The 17,767-nt window shown below is 41.0% G+C and overlaps 1 protein-coding gene across 1 annotated transcript; it reads left to right on the forward strand.

The window, feature by feature from the left end:
• Positions 1 to 609: 609 nt before the first annotated feature.
• creb3l3a (cAMP responsive element binding protein 3-like 3a) lies at positions 610 to 13,558 on the forward strand (the record flags this gene model as incomplete). Its single annotated transcript, XM_080429895.1, has 10 exons — positions 610 to 725; positions 1,267 to 1,407; positions 2,749 to 3,001; positions 4,105 to 4,238; positions 5,824 to 5,934; positions 6,597 to 6,703; positions 7,057 to 7,125; positions 7,308 to 7,392; positions 10,016 to 10,109; positions 13,230 to 13,558. The coding sequence occupies exons 1-10, from the start codon at positions 705 to 707 to the stop codon at positions 13,556 to 13,558; spliced, it is 1,344 nt and encodes a 447-aa protein (XP_080286021.1). The 5' UTR covers positions 610 to 704.
• Between the last annotated feature and the right edge of the window lie 4,209 nt (positions 13,559 to 17,767).

Consider the following 17,767-nt stretch of genomic DNA (forward strand, 5'->3'; position numbering starts at 1 on the left):
ATGTATTTTCACCATACTATGTAACTGCTATAGCCTTTAAACACCATAAGATGGTCAATGTTTGGTCAATATATATGCCAAGGGTCAGATCTTAGATCATTAAACCTGTCAATAAACTGTCAGACGAAACAAGAGAAAGTCCCTTCCAATCCTGTACATACTAAGGGAGACTCATGTCAGATTTGTACCTGGTTGTGCACCGTGCCGTGCACCGAAAACAGCAGATCTAAAAGCTCACAACATGTTGCATCGCAACTATAAATCAGGCCTTTAACCCATTAAGACCTGGGATGCATCTGTGTAATTTCTAGATTTGAGCTAAAAAGCATTATTTTACACTTTGGCTATGAAAAAAATAGCAGATCTACAAGCTCGTAGCGCGGCACCGAGTGCCGCGCTACGAGCTTGTAGATCTGCTATTTTTGAAAAATCGATTACCATGAGGTAAAAACCATTACCTCATGAGTTGCCTTATAGATCTACACTCTGGACTACCAATCAGATTGAGTCTGTGCATGTATAGCCAATGGGAACATGGCTGGCTAGTTGGCTGGGTGTGTTGTGTTGGAGGTTGTGTTAAACTTTGGACCTGAGAAACACAGTGGGACAGAACAACTCTCCCACATAGAACATTAAGATTGTTTGATTGGATTTGCATTGTCTTGGGCTTTTCTGTTTGGGGGTGACAACCCGGCGGTGACACTATGGACCACTACTCAGACCAGGTACAGCAAATGGGCCAATTAATAGCCAACATTTTGTCATTCTTAGATTCTTCTGTGTTATAATTTATGGTAGTACATTTCCGGTTATCAGATTAGTAGAAATTGGCTGTACCGTACGTACCGTAGATCAAAGTTCAGGCTGGACAGCAAATAAGCCCACGGATACAGTAAGTGCTTATTGATTTGTATTTTTAGAACTCAGGAATTAAGAGGTGGATGACGTATTCGATCATTGCACTGGAAGGTATTGAATTATGAAAAATTGCTTCCTGATTGACAGACATCCCCACAGATTGCTGGAACATATTGTACAGGACATTTGGCTCGACAGGGAGCATTATGGTGAAATGATGGCAATAAAACAGCAGTCACGTCTCTGACAGCATACTGTATTATGATTACATTTACAACCTGTTGGTATTTTTGTCTCCGCCAGGCCGAAAGGCATGGCCGAGACTATGTTTTGTTTAGCACTCTGGTGGTTGGGTAATGCATGGGTAGTCAAATTGTTGTGTCAATAATGACGTGCTGTTTGTTCCAGGGCTGTGAAGGGATCGAACTGTTAGATTGGCTGTTTGATCAGAAAGACGGAATCCTGTACCAGGAGCCAGAACACCTTGGCAACCAGCTCTCCTGGTCATTCCAGGTCCAGGATCCGAACGTGCATGTGACCTACCCACAGGTATTTGCTTTGCTTCAGCCCCCATTTGCCGTGTCGGTCACCATGACCGACTGTATAGTCAGTCCACTGGCACAGTGACCCACTCAAAGTGGGGTCCGGGGACCCCCAGGGGTCCTTGAGGGGATTCCAGGGGGTCCCCAGGAAAATGAGTTAACATGGCATCAAAATGAGTTTAACCACTTTAACTCTATATACATCCACAACAAGACAAGACAAGACAAGACAGGACAAGCTCACAATGCATCGCATCGTGGTATGTTGTGAACTTGTAGATCTGCTTTTTCTAAATATTGGAATCATTTTTTTAATCATCTTTGAATATTTTTGAAACATTTTGCCAGCACGAATCATGTATGGGGATTCCCTGACACAAAATATTTTCAGTTGTGGGTCCGTGGCCAAATTTGGGGGCCCTTGACATACAAAAGTTTGTGAACCACTGTAAGTTGTAAGCAGGCAGTAAAGCCTATATACTCCATAGTATGACTGTGGCACACCGAAAATAACGTAGCTGAACATTAAAAAGCATGAATTTCCTGTTTGTAGCTGTTGCCCTGGGAAATTACGTGAACTACTGTATCAGAAAACCGAAAAAATAAGTGGTCTCGCACACTGTCTTCACTTCAATATTTAATGAAGAACAACGTTTCGGTCAACTGACCTTCATCAGGTACCATAATCATCTATATAGACAGACACACATACTGTTTATATAGAATACATAGGAGAGCATAGTGCATCGATCCGATCATGGAGCCACGCCAATCATATCATGATATTTCTATGATGTATATATAATGATAAATAAGAAAAAGAGGTTGCGCATCAACAATGGGTTTTCTCAGTTTAGCTTACGCGTTTCGGCTATGAGCCTTCCTCAGAGCATGCTCTGAGGAAGGCTCATAGCCGAAACGCGTAAGCGTTCATTTTATTGGTGTGCCAATAAAAAAAGTGGAAATGTGAGTAATGTCCTCCATTTAATTGAAATGTTTGGATGTGTTACCCCTTTGATATTTTTTGATTTTTTTTTAATGTATATATAATGATGTTTGTATATTCTACTCCAAATACTACTACTCCAAATACTACATAATTGGCAAACACTAACATTTTAAAGGACTTATCAACTGTATCAGAAAAACTATCATATTGTTGTTGTTTTAAACGTACCAGTGTTGTAAACCGCTGACAGAAAGGTTGACACATCTCCTAATGTTGCAACAATATAATGTTGACACAATCTATAGGTTCTACCTGTATCTTAAAATGCAGCCCTGTCTCTCCACCATGCTGATTGTGGTTAGATACAGAGACTAATACTTGGTTGTTTGTACTCAACAGATGCTGCCACCAGCTGAACAAGAGGATATAAAAGATGACTTTCTCAATGTCCTCCTGAGTGGCAATGATTCCGTGTCAGGTTCCCCTCTCTGGTCGCCCTCTCCCAGTGACAGTGGCATCAGTGAGGACCCTCCTTCAGACCACATGGATAGTCCTCAGCGCTCCGAAACCCCCGCTGGCGAGGCCCAGTATGTCAGCCCCCAGCCTCAGACCGAAGCTGCCTTATTAGAGACAAACTTATCTATGGATCTCAGTAAGTATTCATGTACTGGATAAATAATAACAATGACACGTATTGTATAAACTAGTGTTTTCAAACTTTTTGTACCCAAGGCACACCAACCAATGAGCGAGTTATAATCTCAAGGCACACGTATTCATAGAAAAAAAATTGCTTACAAGCTCACAATGCTTTCACAATGAGAGCCTATTTTATTTCTCTTAGAGGCTGACTCATCTGGCATGTCTGTTTCCTTTTTTATCTTCTTGGCTCTAATACACAACTGCACGCACGTACGCACACACACACACACAGAAGGTGGTTAAAGTATGTGGGCGTGCAGGTGTGACATGACAGGCAGGCCACCACAGCACAAAGTACTGATATAATAAATACAAAAATATATATCGGTATAGTTGTATAATGGCATGGAAGCCCATTAACACCAATGAGATGGAAATAAATAAATACATCTTGTAAGTCTTTGTAATGAGAAACTTTCTGAAAAGATATTGACATTAGTATGTCAAAATGAGAAACTTTTGAGATACAAAGGGCCCTATTTAGACGATCTGGTGCAAGGTAATGCATAATGGTGCATTTAATAAGCACATCTCTCCAAAGCACTTCACAACATTGAGTGAATAATACATTCACCCATTCACTAACTGACGGCGCACCAACCTTGGGAGCGGTTAGGGGGTTCCTTGTCTTGCTTTGACAGCACACGTACAGCCCGGAGGAGCCGGTGATCAAAGCATGCAGGAACCCTTCTGATTCCAAGACGGCCAGTCTACTCCCTGTGCTAGAGATACCAAGTCATTATTTTGGGAAAGTGGCTCAGTCATCATAATGACTTTGGCTTTGTGCCATCATATGACCGACTGCCTGTATCTCACAGGGGATTGACAAAATCAGATGAAACAGGACAGAAGAGAAGTACACACAAGAGTGACAGCTGATTGTGTGTGTGTGTGTGTGTGTGTGTGTGTGTGTGTGTGTGTGTGTGTGTGTGTGTGTGTGTGTGTGTGTGTGTGTGTGTGTGTGTGTGTGTGTGTGTGTGTGTGTGTGTGTGTGTGTGTGTGTGTGTGTGTGTGTGTGTGTGTGTGTGTGTGTGTGTGCCTGTTTGCTTACAGATGGCTGGGAACCTGACTTTCTCCCTGGCAGGCATAGAGAGACACGGTGTCCTTCTGATGAGCACAGACCCCAGCTGTCCTCCTGTTTCCCTCTTACTGTGAAGGATCTGCTGCTGTCTGGCACACCAGAGCCAGTAAGTCTATTCTGTTGGTTGGGGTGGATGGAGGGCTTTCTGTGCACACCCATTCACAATCCATCAATGCCGACTCTTATATGTAATTTGATTGCTAACGCAGATGTTTTTGTTTGTTTTGGTTCTTTTTGTCATTATCCGCAAGCTCACACTGGCCCCTCCCTTTTCCACCAAAATAACTTTGGTTGTAGAACTGGTTCCGTTTTAGATTCTTGGAACCTTGGCGCTCTCACGGAACTGGCCGTGAACCGGCCATGAACCGGCCCGCTTTTCCATCAGTTTGAAGCATAACCATTGTAATTGGGGGCGTGGCATGGCAGAATGGAGAGAGCCGGCCTGGGGAGCAGGAGTCCCCAGTTACCCCCAGGTTCTATTCCAGGCCTGGCCAGCAATGTGTCAAATATAACATATCGAAGTGTCCATTTCACGGGGGAAATTCAATCGTCAATGGCAGTTACAGTTTCTCTTTTTTAATGATGATTTTTCACTTGCATTTGCCATCGTTTATATGGCATCTGCATCTTCCAACCTGCAGAATAGTGAGACGCCCACTTAGGTTCCCAGTTCAGGGCAAGAAAAACAGGGCAGTGGAAACACTCTGAACTGGTTCAAAATTTGGTGGAAAAAAAGAACGGAACCGGTGGAAAAGGGCAGTGGTGGAAAGTAACTAAGTACATTTACTTAAGTACTGTACTTAAGCACAATTTTGTACTTTACTGGAGTATTTCCAATTTTCAATACTTGTACTTCTACTCTACATCTCAGAGGCAAATATTGTACTTTTACTCCACTACAATTATTTGAAAACTTTAGTTACTAGTTACTTTTTTGTTTTTGATTATTATTACGAAACATACATTAACCACTTCAGCCCTGTATACATTTTGGCCATTTGAAAATAGCCGATCTACAAGCTCACAATGCGTCGCGATGAAACGCATTGTGAGCTTGTAGATCTGCTATTTTCAAACGATTTTTATACATTTTGAAAACTTGTGAAATGGGACATTATGCCTAATGAGTACTTTCTACTTTTGTACTTGAAGTACATTTTGATACCAATACTTTTGTACTTTTACTCATGTAAATTTTGAATTCCGAACTTTTACTCGTCACAGAGTATTTCTACATTGCAGTATTGATACTTTTACTTAAACAAAACATTTGAGTACTTTTTCCACCACTAGAAAAGGGGCCAATGTGTCACATCGATTTGCTGTGATAAACTGAAGTCAAATTATAGGTGATTTCATCTGAACAGAGATGAATGTACTAGATTGATGTTTATTGTTGTGATGGAGTTTACAAGAGAGATGAGAGATATGTGTTCGGTCAGTGAGACCATCGCACAACGACGTATAAATCAGGATTAAAAGTTCAAAATGGTATAATTGCTTTGAGGTTGGCATGGACTGAGAGTGGTGGAGGTGGGACGTGGTCAGTATACATATACACTACCCGCCTCTGAGAATGTAGGGATGGAAGTGGGATGGAAAAGGACAAACTCAAGTTGGGGTCAGAGAGAGCGAAGTGAGAGAAGTTCAATCAAGCACTTAACATATTGGTATTCCTGTCCTATTGCCAGCCTCCACAGCCATCTCAGCAGTCCTCCCAGGAGTTGATTCTCAATGAGGACGAGAAGAAGCTCTTGGCCAAGGAGGGTGTGTCTCTGCCCAGCCAATTACCACTGACCAAGGTACATACTTGTCTGAAAGAATTTAGAACAAAATGGGGGAAACAACACAGCACCTTAACATGAATGAAGTATCCAGTCAAATCTGCGCTGTTCATTTATCAAAATGAATGTTAAATTAACACTACAGTTAGTTAGGGTTCGATTCCCGCCGAGGACGCTGTGGGCGCTGGGGGGCGTGTCTTCTCCTCCACGTCATCAGCGGCCATACCCTAGGTGGGGTTGGCGAAAGGGCCTTTCTGTGTGGAGTTTGCATGTTCTCCCCGTGTCTCCTAGTTAATACCCTCACAAAAACATGTAGTAATCGTGGTCGCTATAGCGCCTCCCCCATGACAGCCGGGGCGCCTGATGGAGGGGAAGGGAACTGGTTGGAATAACGTGTTCCTTCCACGTGCTACGTCCTACCGGGGAAACTCCCCCTATCAGGTGACAAGAAGGTCAGTTGGCTCTCGTGCATTGAAGGAGGCATGAGCTCGGCTCTGGGCTCCCTAGGCTGGCGGGGGGAGTGTAGCACCCAGGATCACTTAGAAAATTGGCACCGGGTGAAAAAGGGTTACAAAATCATGGGATAAAAAAATATATATATTAAATATTAACACTACAGTTTTAACTGTGTTGAGTATCAATGACTGAATGATTTAGTTTACTGTGTCTAAATTCATCAGTATGAAGAGAGAGTTCTCAAGAAGATTCGCAGAAAGATACGCAATAAGCAGTCTGCCCAGGAGAGTCGGAAGAAAAAGAAGGAATATATTGATGGCTTGGAGAATAGGTAAGAAGGCTGGTAATATATTATGTACAAACATAACACATACTGTGGTGTTGTTTTTATCGTCCTTGAGACAGTCCTTGAATCTCAGTCTCTGTGGCCCAATTTAAACAACGGGAGCCACTTCCATGTACAAATCGATGGCTGAAGAACATCAACTTTATCTATTGAAATTGTGTTTGTTTAATATAAATTAAATTATAAAGTCAATATTAAATGTGTACACATTGTATGAACGAACGTGACACCGCGTGTCCTTGAGAGGATTTCCATAACATTACAGTGAAAGATGTTTCCCTTGTGTTAATCCAACGAGCTCTATAACCCACATTGTTTGGGGACGTTGTCCTTGATAGGATGTCCGCCTGCAGTGCCCACAACCAGGATCTGCAGAGGAAAGTGTTCCAGTTGGAGAAATGCAACACGTGAGGGATTCTATCCACTATACCTGTCACACCCATCCTCCACTCCTCTCCCTATGACATTCATTGTTCATAATGCATAATGCGTTCAATCTGTAAACCGTTATCCCTTTCTATTCTTCTTTTTTCTCTCCAAGAATATCACAAACGTGGAAAATGTTTCAAATCTTTCTGTCTACCCGCAGGACACTAGTGGAGCAGTTGCGCAGACTCCAGGCTATGTTTATGAATAGCACTAACAAGCCAGCCCAGGCGGGCACCTGTGTTCTGGTAAGAGCCTCTGTGTGTGTGTGTGTGTGCGTGTGTGTGTGTGAGTGTGCGTGTGCGTGTGCGTGTGCGTGTGCGTGTGCGTGTGTGTGTGTGCGTGTGTGTGTGCGCGTGTGTGTGTGTGCAGTGGTGGAAAGTAACTAAGTACATTTACTTAAGTACTGTACTTAAGTACTATTTTGAGGTATTTGTACTTTACTTGAGTATTTCCAATTTCCAATACTTTTACTTCTACTCCACTACATCTCAGATGCAAATATTGTACTTTTACTCCACTACAATTATTTGAAAACTTTAGTTACTAGTTACTTTTCAGATATAAACTATGATATTATGAAACATACATTAACCACTTTAGCCCTATTTTATACCTAGGCTATTTGAAAATAGCCGATCTACAAGTTCACAACGCGGCGCGATGTGACGCGTTGTGAGCTTGTAGATCTGCTATTTTCAAACATTTTAGTACTTTTACTTTTGGCACTTTGTACATTTTGATACCAATACTTTTGTACTTTTACTCAAGTACATTTTGAATTCTTGTAACAGAGTACTTCTACATTGCAGTATTGATACTTTTATTAAGTAAAACGTTTGAGTACTTTTTCCACCACTGTGTGTGTGTGTGTGCGTGTGTGTGTGTGTGTGTGTGTGTGTTTGTTTGAGCCGAGAAGATAAAAAAAAGTAAACACACACGCCAGATGAGTCAGCCTCTAACTATCCTATCAAAAAGAGCTTTCATTGTGAAAGCCAAATAATAGCGACAACAGTCTCCCAATCTCCACTGATTTAACTGCTGCAGTCAAAACCCAGCCATCTTCACATGGGGCTTAATCTATATAGGTGTAGACGCTCTGTCTATATAGACATAATGGACGACACATACAAAAGGAGAGAGATGTGCTGTCTGAAGTGTGGCCCTTCATTAACTTTGATTGTAGCCAGTGGTGGAGAAAAGTACTCTGGTGTTTTACTTATAAGTGAAAGTATAAAGAACATAATGTAGAATTAACTCTGTTACAAGTAGAAGTTCTGTATTCGGATTTTTTCTTGAGTGAATATAGAATATAGCCTACAAGGGCAAAAGTAGGCTACTCCAATTCTTCAACATGTGTCAGAATTTTTCGAATATAGCAAATCCACAAGCTCACAACACAAGCTTAAAGGAGGAGTTCACCCAAAAAATTACTTATTTTCTATCAATTGCACACCCTATGAAGCCTTGAATCCATGGATTCTTTTTTGTTTTTGTCGCATTCCTAAGCTAATAATTTGATTCCCGTCTCCTACCGGCTAATGTATCTGGTAGGAGACACAAAGTAGATTATTTGTGTCTCCTACCGGAAATACACACGGTCATCAAATTATTGTCTTAGGAATGCCACAAAAACAAAAATAAATCCATGAAATCAAGGCTTCATGGGGTGTGTAATTGATAGAAAATAAGATTTTTTTTTTGGGTGAACTCCTCCTTTAAGCTCAGAACGATTTTTGTTTTTTTTGTTTTTACTTTCTTTTTATTCTTTTTCGTTTTTAGAACAGGCAGGTCATGTTGGGCATCACATTACATTCAATTAGTACATTTCGGGTATATTTAACACTCATTATGTTGTGGGCTATTCAGTCCAGAGGAGAGGGATCCTAGGCTAACTAAGCAACTTCAGTCCTTTTATAGAAAGATCTTTGATGGTAAAGTCCATGGTAATTTGCCAGTAGTTATTCCAATGTTTCACACCTGAACAGCTTAGTGAGCAGGTTCCCAGATATTGCAGAATTAAATAAAATATAAGAAAGAAAAAATAAACATAAGTACATACATGGAGAAATAAAATACAGGAAATAAAAGATACAAAAAGTACATAAAAATATAATTCAAGCAATGTACCTCCACACATAGCACAGATTTACATACTCGTACCTACATAGAGATATATATTAACATATATTCGAACCCCTACATCTTTAAAGATCCCTCACAGAATATCCATTTTCATATATAATATCCATTTTAACCAGTATTTATAAAATGTATCCATACAGAGTCTTACAGAATATGTGAGTTTCTCCATTTCGTATATGTTCAATGTCTGTAATGGCTATCCACTCCCCCCTCGTTGGTGGGTTTTTGTCCAGCCATTTCCTGGTTATAGCCTTCTTGCTGGCTACCAAATTTTGAGAAGGTACTTATCTGCGGTGCTAAATTTGGTTGGTATGTTACTCAGGTAAATATTGGTAAAAGTGCATTCAAGCTCAGAACCCATTATTGCATTGATATCTGATACAATCTCTACCCAGTAATTTTGGGTTACTGGACAGTCCCAGAATATATGGAAGTGGTCAGCCATTGTATTATTGCAATCTCTCCAACAAATCCCTGACTCTGGTGTACCATTCTGTAAGTATTTTCTCTTTGGAGCAATAAAGAACATAATCATGTTCTTCCATGAGAACTCTCTCCAAAGGCCAGAGATAGTAGTGGTGGATAGTACATTACATATATTCAGCCATTCATCCTCTGTTAGGGTTATGCCTGCCTCGTTTTAAGCTCAGAACGACTTTGTGTGACTGATGCAATTTCTCCGTGTTTTTCCCCTCCTTCGCTCCTTTGTGCCCTTGCTTCTTTCAGGTCCTCCTCCTGTCCTTCTCTCTAATACTGTTCCCCAGTCTCAGGCCTTTCTCTGACACCAAAGTCAGCCAGGGAGACTTCGGTCCAGTAAGAGGTGAGTCATCCTCAACAACATAACGCTGAATGCCCCATAAGCCTGTCATCCAAACCAGCACTTTCCTTGTCATATAGCCAGAGTATTATTGTTATTATCTTTCTCTAGGCACGCAAATGGTGCTCATTTAACCCAGAGAGCATCTGTGTCATTTTAGATTTTATCTCTATATATATAGCAACATAGGTTTTTCAGAAAACTCTTTAGTAGGATTTAGAACAGTGGTTCTCAAAAATAGCAGATGTACAAGCTCACAGCGCGTCACTTCGTGACGCGCTGCGAGCTTGTACATCTGCTATTTTGGAATATTTTTGAAAAATATCGAAAGTCTTTTTGAACACAAATCTTCTCTTCTGGGGGTCCCTGGCACAAAACATTTTCAGATGGGGGTCCGAGGGCCAAATACATATCATTTTGGGTGGTCCTCCTTGGCACGAAAAAGTTTGAGAACTACTGATTTGGAAGGCATTTTTTAGAATCGGCCTCAGGTGTTATTGGGTAACTGACCCTCACATGTCTCTCTGCACGAACTAATTACCACTACAGTCAGCTTCGCCAGTCTACATGCCAAAGTGTCCCTGCAAGACACTTTGCCCCCTAACAACCCCTAACAGCTCCCCCATATGTGCACCCCTCATCAGAGCCAGCTGATGGGCGAAGCAGTAAAAATATACTCCCTTTTTCTTTTTCCTTGTGACCAAAATGACCTTGTTATTGAAAACCACTGGGAGAAAAAAGTTCTCAAAAATCTTTACCAAGCCCAAAATGAACCAGCTGCGTAATCAAGATGCGGGATTATCGTGCATGGCAGAATGCTATAATTAGTTGTCATGAACGGTCTGACAGCACTGTGAATGCAATCAGTGTTGTGCTTTCTATGGGTAATTAAACTGCCAAAAGGCCAAGTTACACATTTTGTAGATGGTTACAGCAGTCTATAATGTCATAAGGTTAAACAGAAGCTATATGGAATGATGTACTCAACACTGATGCGCACGCACCGATGCACAGACTCACACATACAACCTGGTGTTAAACAACAACGCAGACAGATGTTCATAAATTAGGTGTAAGAACCTTGCACACATAGCATCTCCGTGCACCTTAACAACTTTAACCGTGGCATCTCAATTTTGGGCACGTTATTATAGTTGTAAAGAGCATTTGAAAATAGCAGATGTGCAAGCTCACAGAAGGGCTTGTAGATCGGCTATTCTCCAAACAATTTGATGTTATGTGGCCAAAAACACCACTACTACTACTGCTCCATTCACTTCCCTGTTAAAATAATAACGGAGACAAATTTCACTTTTTTCCTGTGTTTTACTATGTATTTTTTTGAGTGAAACATGCTTTTTTCAAACATCAAACAACACATGTCAACGAGGTCGCGATGACCTCGTTGACATTTGTGAAACCACACTTTAAAAAAGAGCACAATAGCACTTCCCGATATACAGTCAAGTAGCATCACCGAGGATAAAAACACAATAAAGCCAGAGGGCTTATTGTCTCCGCCAGGCCGAAGGCATGGCGAGAGAGTATGTTTTACCCCCTGTCCGTCCGTCCGTCCGTGTGTGTGTGTGTCCGTCCGTCTGTCACAAGCTAATCTCCGGCACCGTTGGCCCGGTCGCTCCGAAACTGTGCACACACACTCCCTGGATGCCAATTCAGAACCTCTGCCCCAAATCTTTCACTTGGGCCTGTTATAGCGCCACCAGGAGGCCGATTTGTGCAAAACCATTTTTTTAATATTACTCCTACACATTTTATCCAAACGTCATGCAAATCAGTACACAGTATCACTATAGTCATGTGATCAACACGGATCTGTCCGATTTCCCATATTCCAACCTCATTGCCTAAGGTTGGCTTCCAAAGTTTGCAGGATTGGTCCGTTTTGAACAAAAAACCTCAAAGTATACACACAGCTTGCGATTTCCGTGAAATTTCACACGCACATTCAAACTAGGCCGAGGAAGAAATGCCACCCTTTTCACATTGGCCTGTTATAGCGCCACCAGCAGGTCTAATTGAGCAAAACACATTTTTGGAACAAAATACCTCAAATCATGAATGCAGTGTCAATGCAAGAATAAATGGCACGGTTGGCACCCTTTTCACATTGGCCTATTATAGCGCCACCAGGAGGCCAGAATAACCTGACCTGGCGGAGACCTGTGCTCCGAGGAGCACTTTTTCTAGTTTCCATTGTGGTCCTCCTAAAGGACAGATCTTACTGGCTAAGCACTAAGACTAATGGAACAAATGTATTGATAGGCCTACTGCTGCTATCTTTGATTCTCTCATTATCCTATTTTTTTGTGTTATTTCCTTGTATTATTACTACTTCTACTAGTACTGGTGCTGCTGCTGCTGTCGCTGCAACAATGGATACCAGAACAAAAAACAATTTACTTTCCTGTAGGCTACTCGTACCCAAGATGTTTAACCCATTAAGACCAGGCCATTCGTTGGCCATTCAAAAATAGCAGATATACAATTTCATAGCGCGGCACCGAGTGCCGCGCTATGAGCTTGTATATCTGCTATTTATTTATTTTGAATCGTGAAAATGTGTGCAAATCTTTGAATATATATATATATACATTTTTAACTCAAGTCTTTGCTTCTGGGGGTCCCTGGAACAACGTATTTTGAGATGGGGGTCCGCGGCCAAATACATATAATTTTGGGGGTCCTTGACATGAAAAGTCTGAGAACCACTGATATAGAAACATACGTTTTTCAAAAAACAACTGTTAGGATTTAGAAGATATTTTGTAGAATCCCCAGAAGCAATCGCTTAAAAAAAATTATATATATTCAAAAGATTTGCACAAACTTTCACAATTTAAAAAACAAATAGCAGATCTACAAGCTCATAGCGCGGCACCGAGTGCGCACTATGAGCTTGTAGATCTGCTATTTTTGAATAGCCCAAAGAAATCTTAAAATGACACAAATGCCGCTTTCTTTCTTTCTTTCTTAAAGGGTTAAATAAAGAAAAACCTTGACACCTGACAAAAAGAAGAAAACACATTATAAATACAGATGTCCACTGAGGTTTCAGCAATTCCTCTGCCTTATCTCTCTGTCTACTTGTCGCCCCAATAACAGTGCAGTCGCGGTCTCTGCACAGCCTCCACGCCTCCCTCCCCGTGCCGCATGTCGCCGACCATCCATTCTCCATCCATTCCGACGACGAACCCGCATCCCTGCGCAGGCAGCGTCTCCTAGGAGACGTGGACATGGAGGATATGTCTTCGCTGATGGGGAAGCTGGGAGTGGGCCGGGCGCTGTCCAATTTGGAGCACCTGTCTCTCAACAGCAGCCGGCAGGACGAGATCAAACATTTCCATGGAGACCCCATTACCGGTCACATAGCTACTGTAACCTTGGATCCACACCGCCGGGCCAGACTGAGGCCACATGCCGATGACATGTGAAAAAAAAAAAATGCACTATTTCCCCCCCGTTTCCCTCTCACCTAGTTTAGATATTATAGAACTAAGGAACTATCCTGCACTGCTTTTTACACAGACAGGAAAATATTACAGTACATTAACCCATTAAGACCTGGAACGCATCTGTGTCACTTTTTGATTTGAGCTAAAAAAGCATTATTTTACACTTTGGCTATTCAAAAATAGCAGATCTACAAGCTCGTAGCGCGGCACCGAGTGCCGCGCTACGAGCTTGTTGATCTGCTATTTTTGAAAAATCGTGATTTTTTTTTGCAAATCTTTGAATATATATATTTTTAAAGCGAACATTTGTAACTCAAATCTTTGCTTCATGGGGGTCCCTGGAACAAGATATTTTGAGATGGGGGTCGGCAGCCAAATAAATATAATTTTGGGGGTCCTTGACATGAAAAAGTTTGAGCACCACTGACATAGAAACATACGTTTTTCAGAATACTGATTTAGAAGACATTTGTAGAATCGGCTTCAGGTCTTAATGGGGTAATCCTTCCTGTTTTGCTCTAGTTAGTAGAATGTTTTTGGTGCTGTCTATATGCATTTTCCCCCTTTATTTGTTATTCTGTTTTATATCGGTGTGTGGAATTTAATTTTACACTTCATTGTATACTGTGAAAAAAGCCTGTCAAGACGAACTGAGTATCCCTTGCCTAAAGCCTAATCTTTAACTGTCTGTGTAAGTTATTTTTTTCAGAAGGCCAAACATTGGATAAATATAATTCAACAGGTACTTGTGAATTGTACTTGTGAATTGCTGAATGATGATGATTCCTCTTTGAAGCGTTTGAATGGAACAATTTAGATTCTATCATGGCTATAAATGTCTCAAATAAAAATGCCCAAATATATTGTGTAAGTTCTTTGTAAAATGAAATCTTTTTTTGTATTTTTTAAACACCCCATAGTACCAAGATTTTCAATTCCAATGACAAGTAGCCTATGATGCAACGTCCTCTAGACAGACCACGTCCCAAAGTCAGCTGAGATGTGCGCATAATATCGACGGCATGAATTAGGCCAAAGGTAGGGCCAGATAAAGTCTAAGGAAAACAAAAGGATAAATCAACCCCCCCCCCCCCCAGCCCATCAGTGACAGAGAAGTCAGTTGTTTACTTGTTACTGAGTGACTGTACTCTGTGTCCACAGCACAGAGCACATCCAACATACTGTATAGGTGTAGGCCAGGGGTATTCAACTAGATTAGAAAGGGGGCCACAATTGTAAAATTACTTGAAGTCGGGGGCCACAAGACATACTGTACAAACAAAAAAGGTTCATGGTTTAACCGGAAACCGTTAAGAAATGTGTAACTGGTCGCTTAAACAGTTATTGTCTCCGCCGTAGGTGGAGAGTATGTTTTCGCTTCGTCCCGCCGTGTGTGAGCATGGCCCCTAGCCAAGCTAACATTGGTCAAGCTCCACGTGACACGTGTCAATATGTTGACACCAATGCCTTTGATTGGCTAGAGGGACGCATGACGAAATAAAATTCTATAAATAGGTGTGTCACTTCAAAAAGCAGTTTACGTTTTTTGAAGTGAGGTAAGACAGGATCAATCAGTCAACAGTAACACAGAAGAGGACTATAGAGTTGAATTGATCCCACAACAAGGCCGAAGTCTTAATACTGTAACAATTGGCCACCTTGATCAAATACATTATGTAGCACTAGATCAAACACACCAATCAACTGCTGAAACTGTTCAAGACAATGAAGATGAAGAAGACAGACAAGCATTTGAACAAACCAGTCATTTACTAGGACTCCCATATGACACAAATATTCACATTGCTTCAAGAAGATTTTATTTTAGATGCAGACACTACATATTCAGTCGCCCCTGCAGAACACCAAAAACCACGCGCATTCTACCAAGACGACCCATTCTACCAAGACGACCCGTTCTACCAAGACGACCCGTGCTATTAAAATAGCACGGGTCTGCTGGCGGAGACTTGTGCTCCGAGGAGCACATTTTCTAGTTTTATTATGTTATTATTTTATTTATTTTGTGGTGCAAAGGCCCCCCTAAAGTGATGCCTGGAGGTAGCCGTCCAGCCGCCATGACAGCTGCCCCATTCTGCCTTGCAAGTTATACATAAATAATGAAATAAACTGTGGTTCAAAAAGTACTTGAAAGCCATACTTGAGTAAGAGAACAGATATCTTACTTTAAAATATGTTTGTACTTTAGTAAAAGTAAAATTCATCCTTAAGAAAATCACTTGGGTCAAAGTGTTAAATTAGCTCACACTAAATGTACTTAAGAAAAGTATCTGGTGTTAAAATGTAGATATGTATCAAAAGAAGTAGTACAAATTAACAAAACAGCCAGAAATGTGTTTTTTGTTTCTCTCCTCGCTTTATAATAAACTGATTTTAACTTATTGAAAATGTTAAAGCAATAAAGAGACTGGTACCATTCTTTCAGGTGAATGACAAAAACAGCAAGAGTTTTGAGTGCAGTACATCCATTACATGCCATCTCCCTCAATTTGTAAAAAAAAAATTAGGGAGATGGCATGGTAGCTAATGTACCTATTTTTGAGTTTTGAGTGGACTCCAATCACCCAATAGCGTCACAGGCTGAATGTCATGATGCTCTAACTGACAACTAATGGTTCATGAAACGCAAATTCAATTCAATTCAATTCAAAGGGCTTTATTGGCATGAGAAAACATACGTTTACATTGCCAAAGCAGAAAGCACAATACAACAATACAGCAATACAATCAAAACAAAAAATATGTAAATTTGAAAGTCAGAATCTTCAATAGATCAATTTCTATGTACCAAGATCACTGGGTGCAGGTATAGTGCAGGAATATATACTGTACAATGATTAGTCTTTAGGGTGGTTGTGTTCCGTTTGATATCCTTCTCCTATCACAGCAACTCACAAATCTTGCTGCTGTGTTTGCACATTGTTGTACTTCGCCCAGCAGATATGGGAGTTTTTTGTCATTGGTCATGTTTTCAAAATCTCTGTGTGTGGTTGTAATCTGTGGGAAGTATGTGTCTCTGATGTCTTGGTACAATGGACAGACGGTTAGGAAGTGTAGCTCGGTTTCCACTTCATTTTGTGTGCAGTGGGTGCATAGTCTGTCTTCTCTCGGGATACAGGTCTGCCTGTGACGACCTTTCTCGATCGCAAGACTGTGCTCACTGAGTCTGTACCTAGTTAAGATTTTTCTTTGTTTTGGGTCGGTCACGGTGCTCAGGTATTCTGCCACTGCGTATTCTCTGTTTAGGGCCAGATAGCATTCTAGTTTACTCTGCTTTTGTGTTGCTTCTTTCCAATGTGTCAGGTAGTTTTCCTTTTGCTGTTTTATAATTTGGTTTAGTCCAATGGGTTTTCTATCTCGTGGCTCTGTTTGTGTATGTGCCCGGAGTTCCAGGGCCAGCTGGCTGAGTGGGCATCTCTCTAGAGTTTCGCTGTGTGTGAGTGCCTTGTCTCTCTCTCTCTCTAGACAGAAAATAGACAGAAAGAAAAAAATTATGGTCCAATGTTATAATAAGCATAGTGAGGAGGACCAATTTTATGAAGAAACCCATGTTCTTTTTTACATTGAAATGCCTACTTCCTATTTTCTCAAATCCAAATTCAAAGCCTGTGCAGTATTAAGGTCTGGCACATATTATCCTCTCAACATCAAAATGCGTAAATGCAGTATGAAGCAGTACGTCACCAAAATGGACATAATATGTCCATTATCGTCCGATAAGACCTATAGCACATCAACAATGGACACCATGCTGTACTATAGCACACAATTTCCCCTTAATTATTAACCATTAATGAGTTTTGGTTAACGGTTATGAAAAACGTTCAAAATGGCCATCCTGTACAACCAACCATCCAAGATAATTACATATTTTTTGGAATATGGAATGTGTTCCTGGCCCACAAGACAACTCCCTGCGGGCCGAATTTGGCCCGCGGGCCGCCAGTTGAATATCACTGGTGTAGGCAGTGGTGGAAAAAGTACTCAATACTGCAAAGTAGAAGTACTCTGTTACAAGTAAAAGTCAGGAATGCAAAATGTACTTGAGTAAAAGTACAAAAGTATTGGTATCAAAAATGTACTTAAAGTACCAAAAGTAAAAGTACTAAAATGTTTGAAAATAGCCGATCTACAAGCTCACAACGCGTCGCGATGCGACGCGTTGTG

Source organism: Gymnoscopelus braueri (genome assembly GCF_963280865.1).
Source record: "Gymnoscopelus braueri genome assembly, chromosome: 6".
NCBI lineage: Eukaryota > Metazoa > Chordata > Actinopteri > Myctophiformes > Myctophidae > Gymnoscopelus > Gymnoscopelus braueri.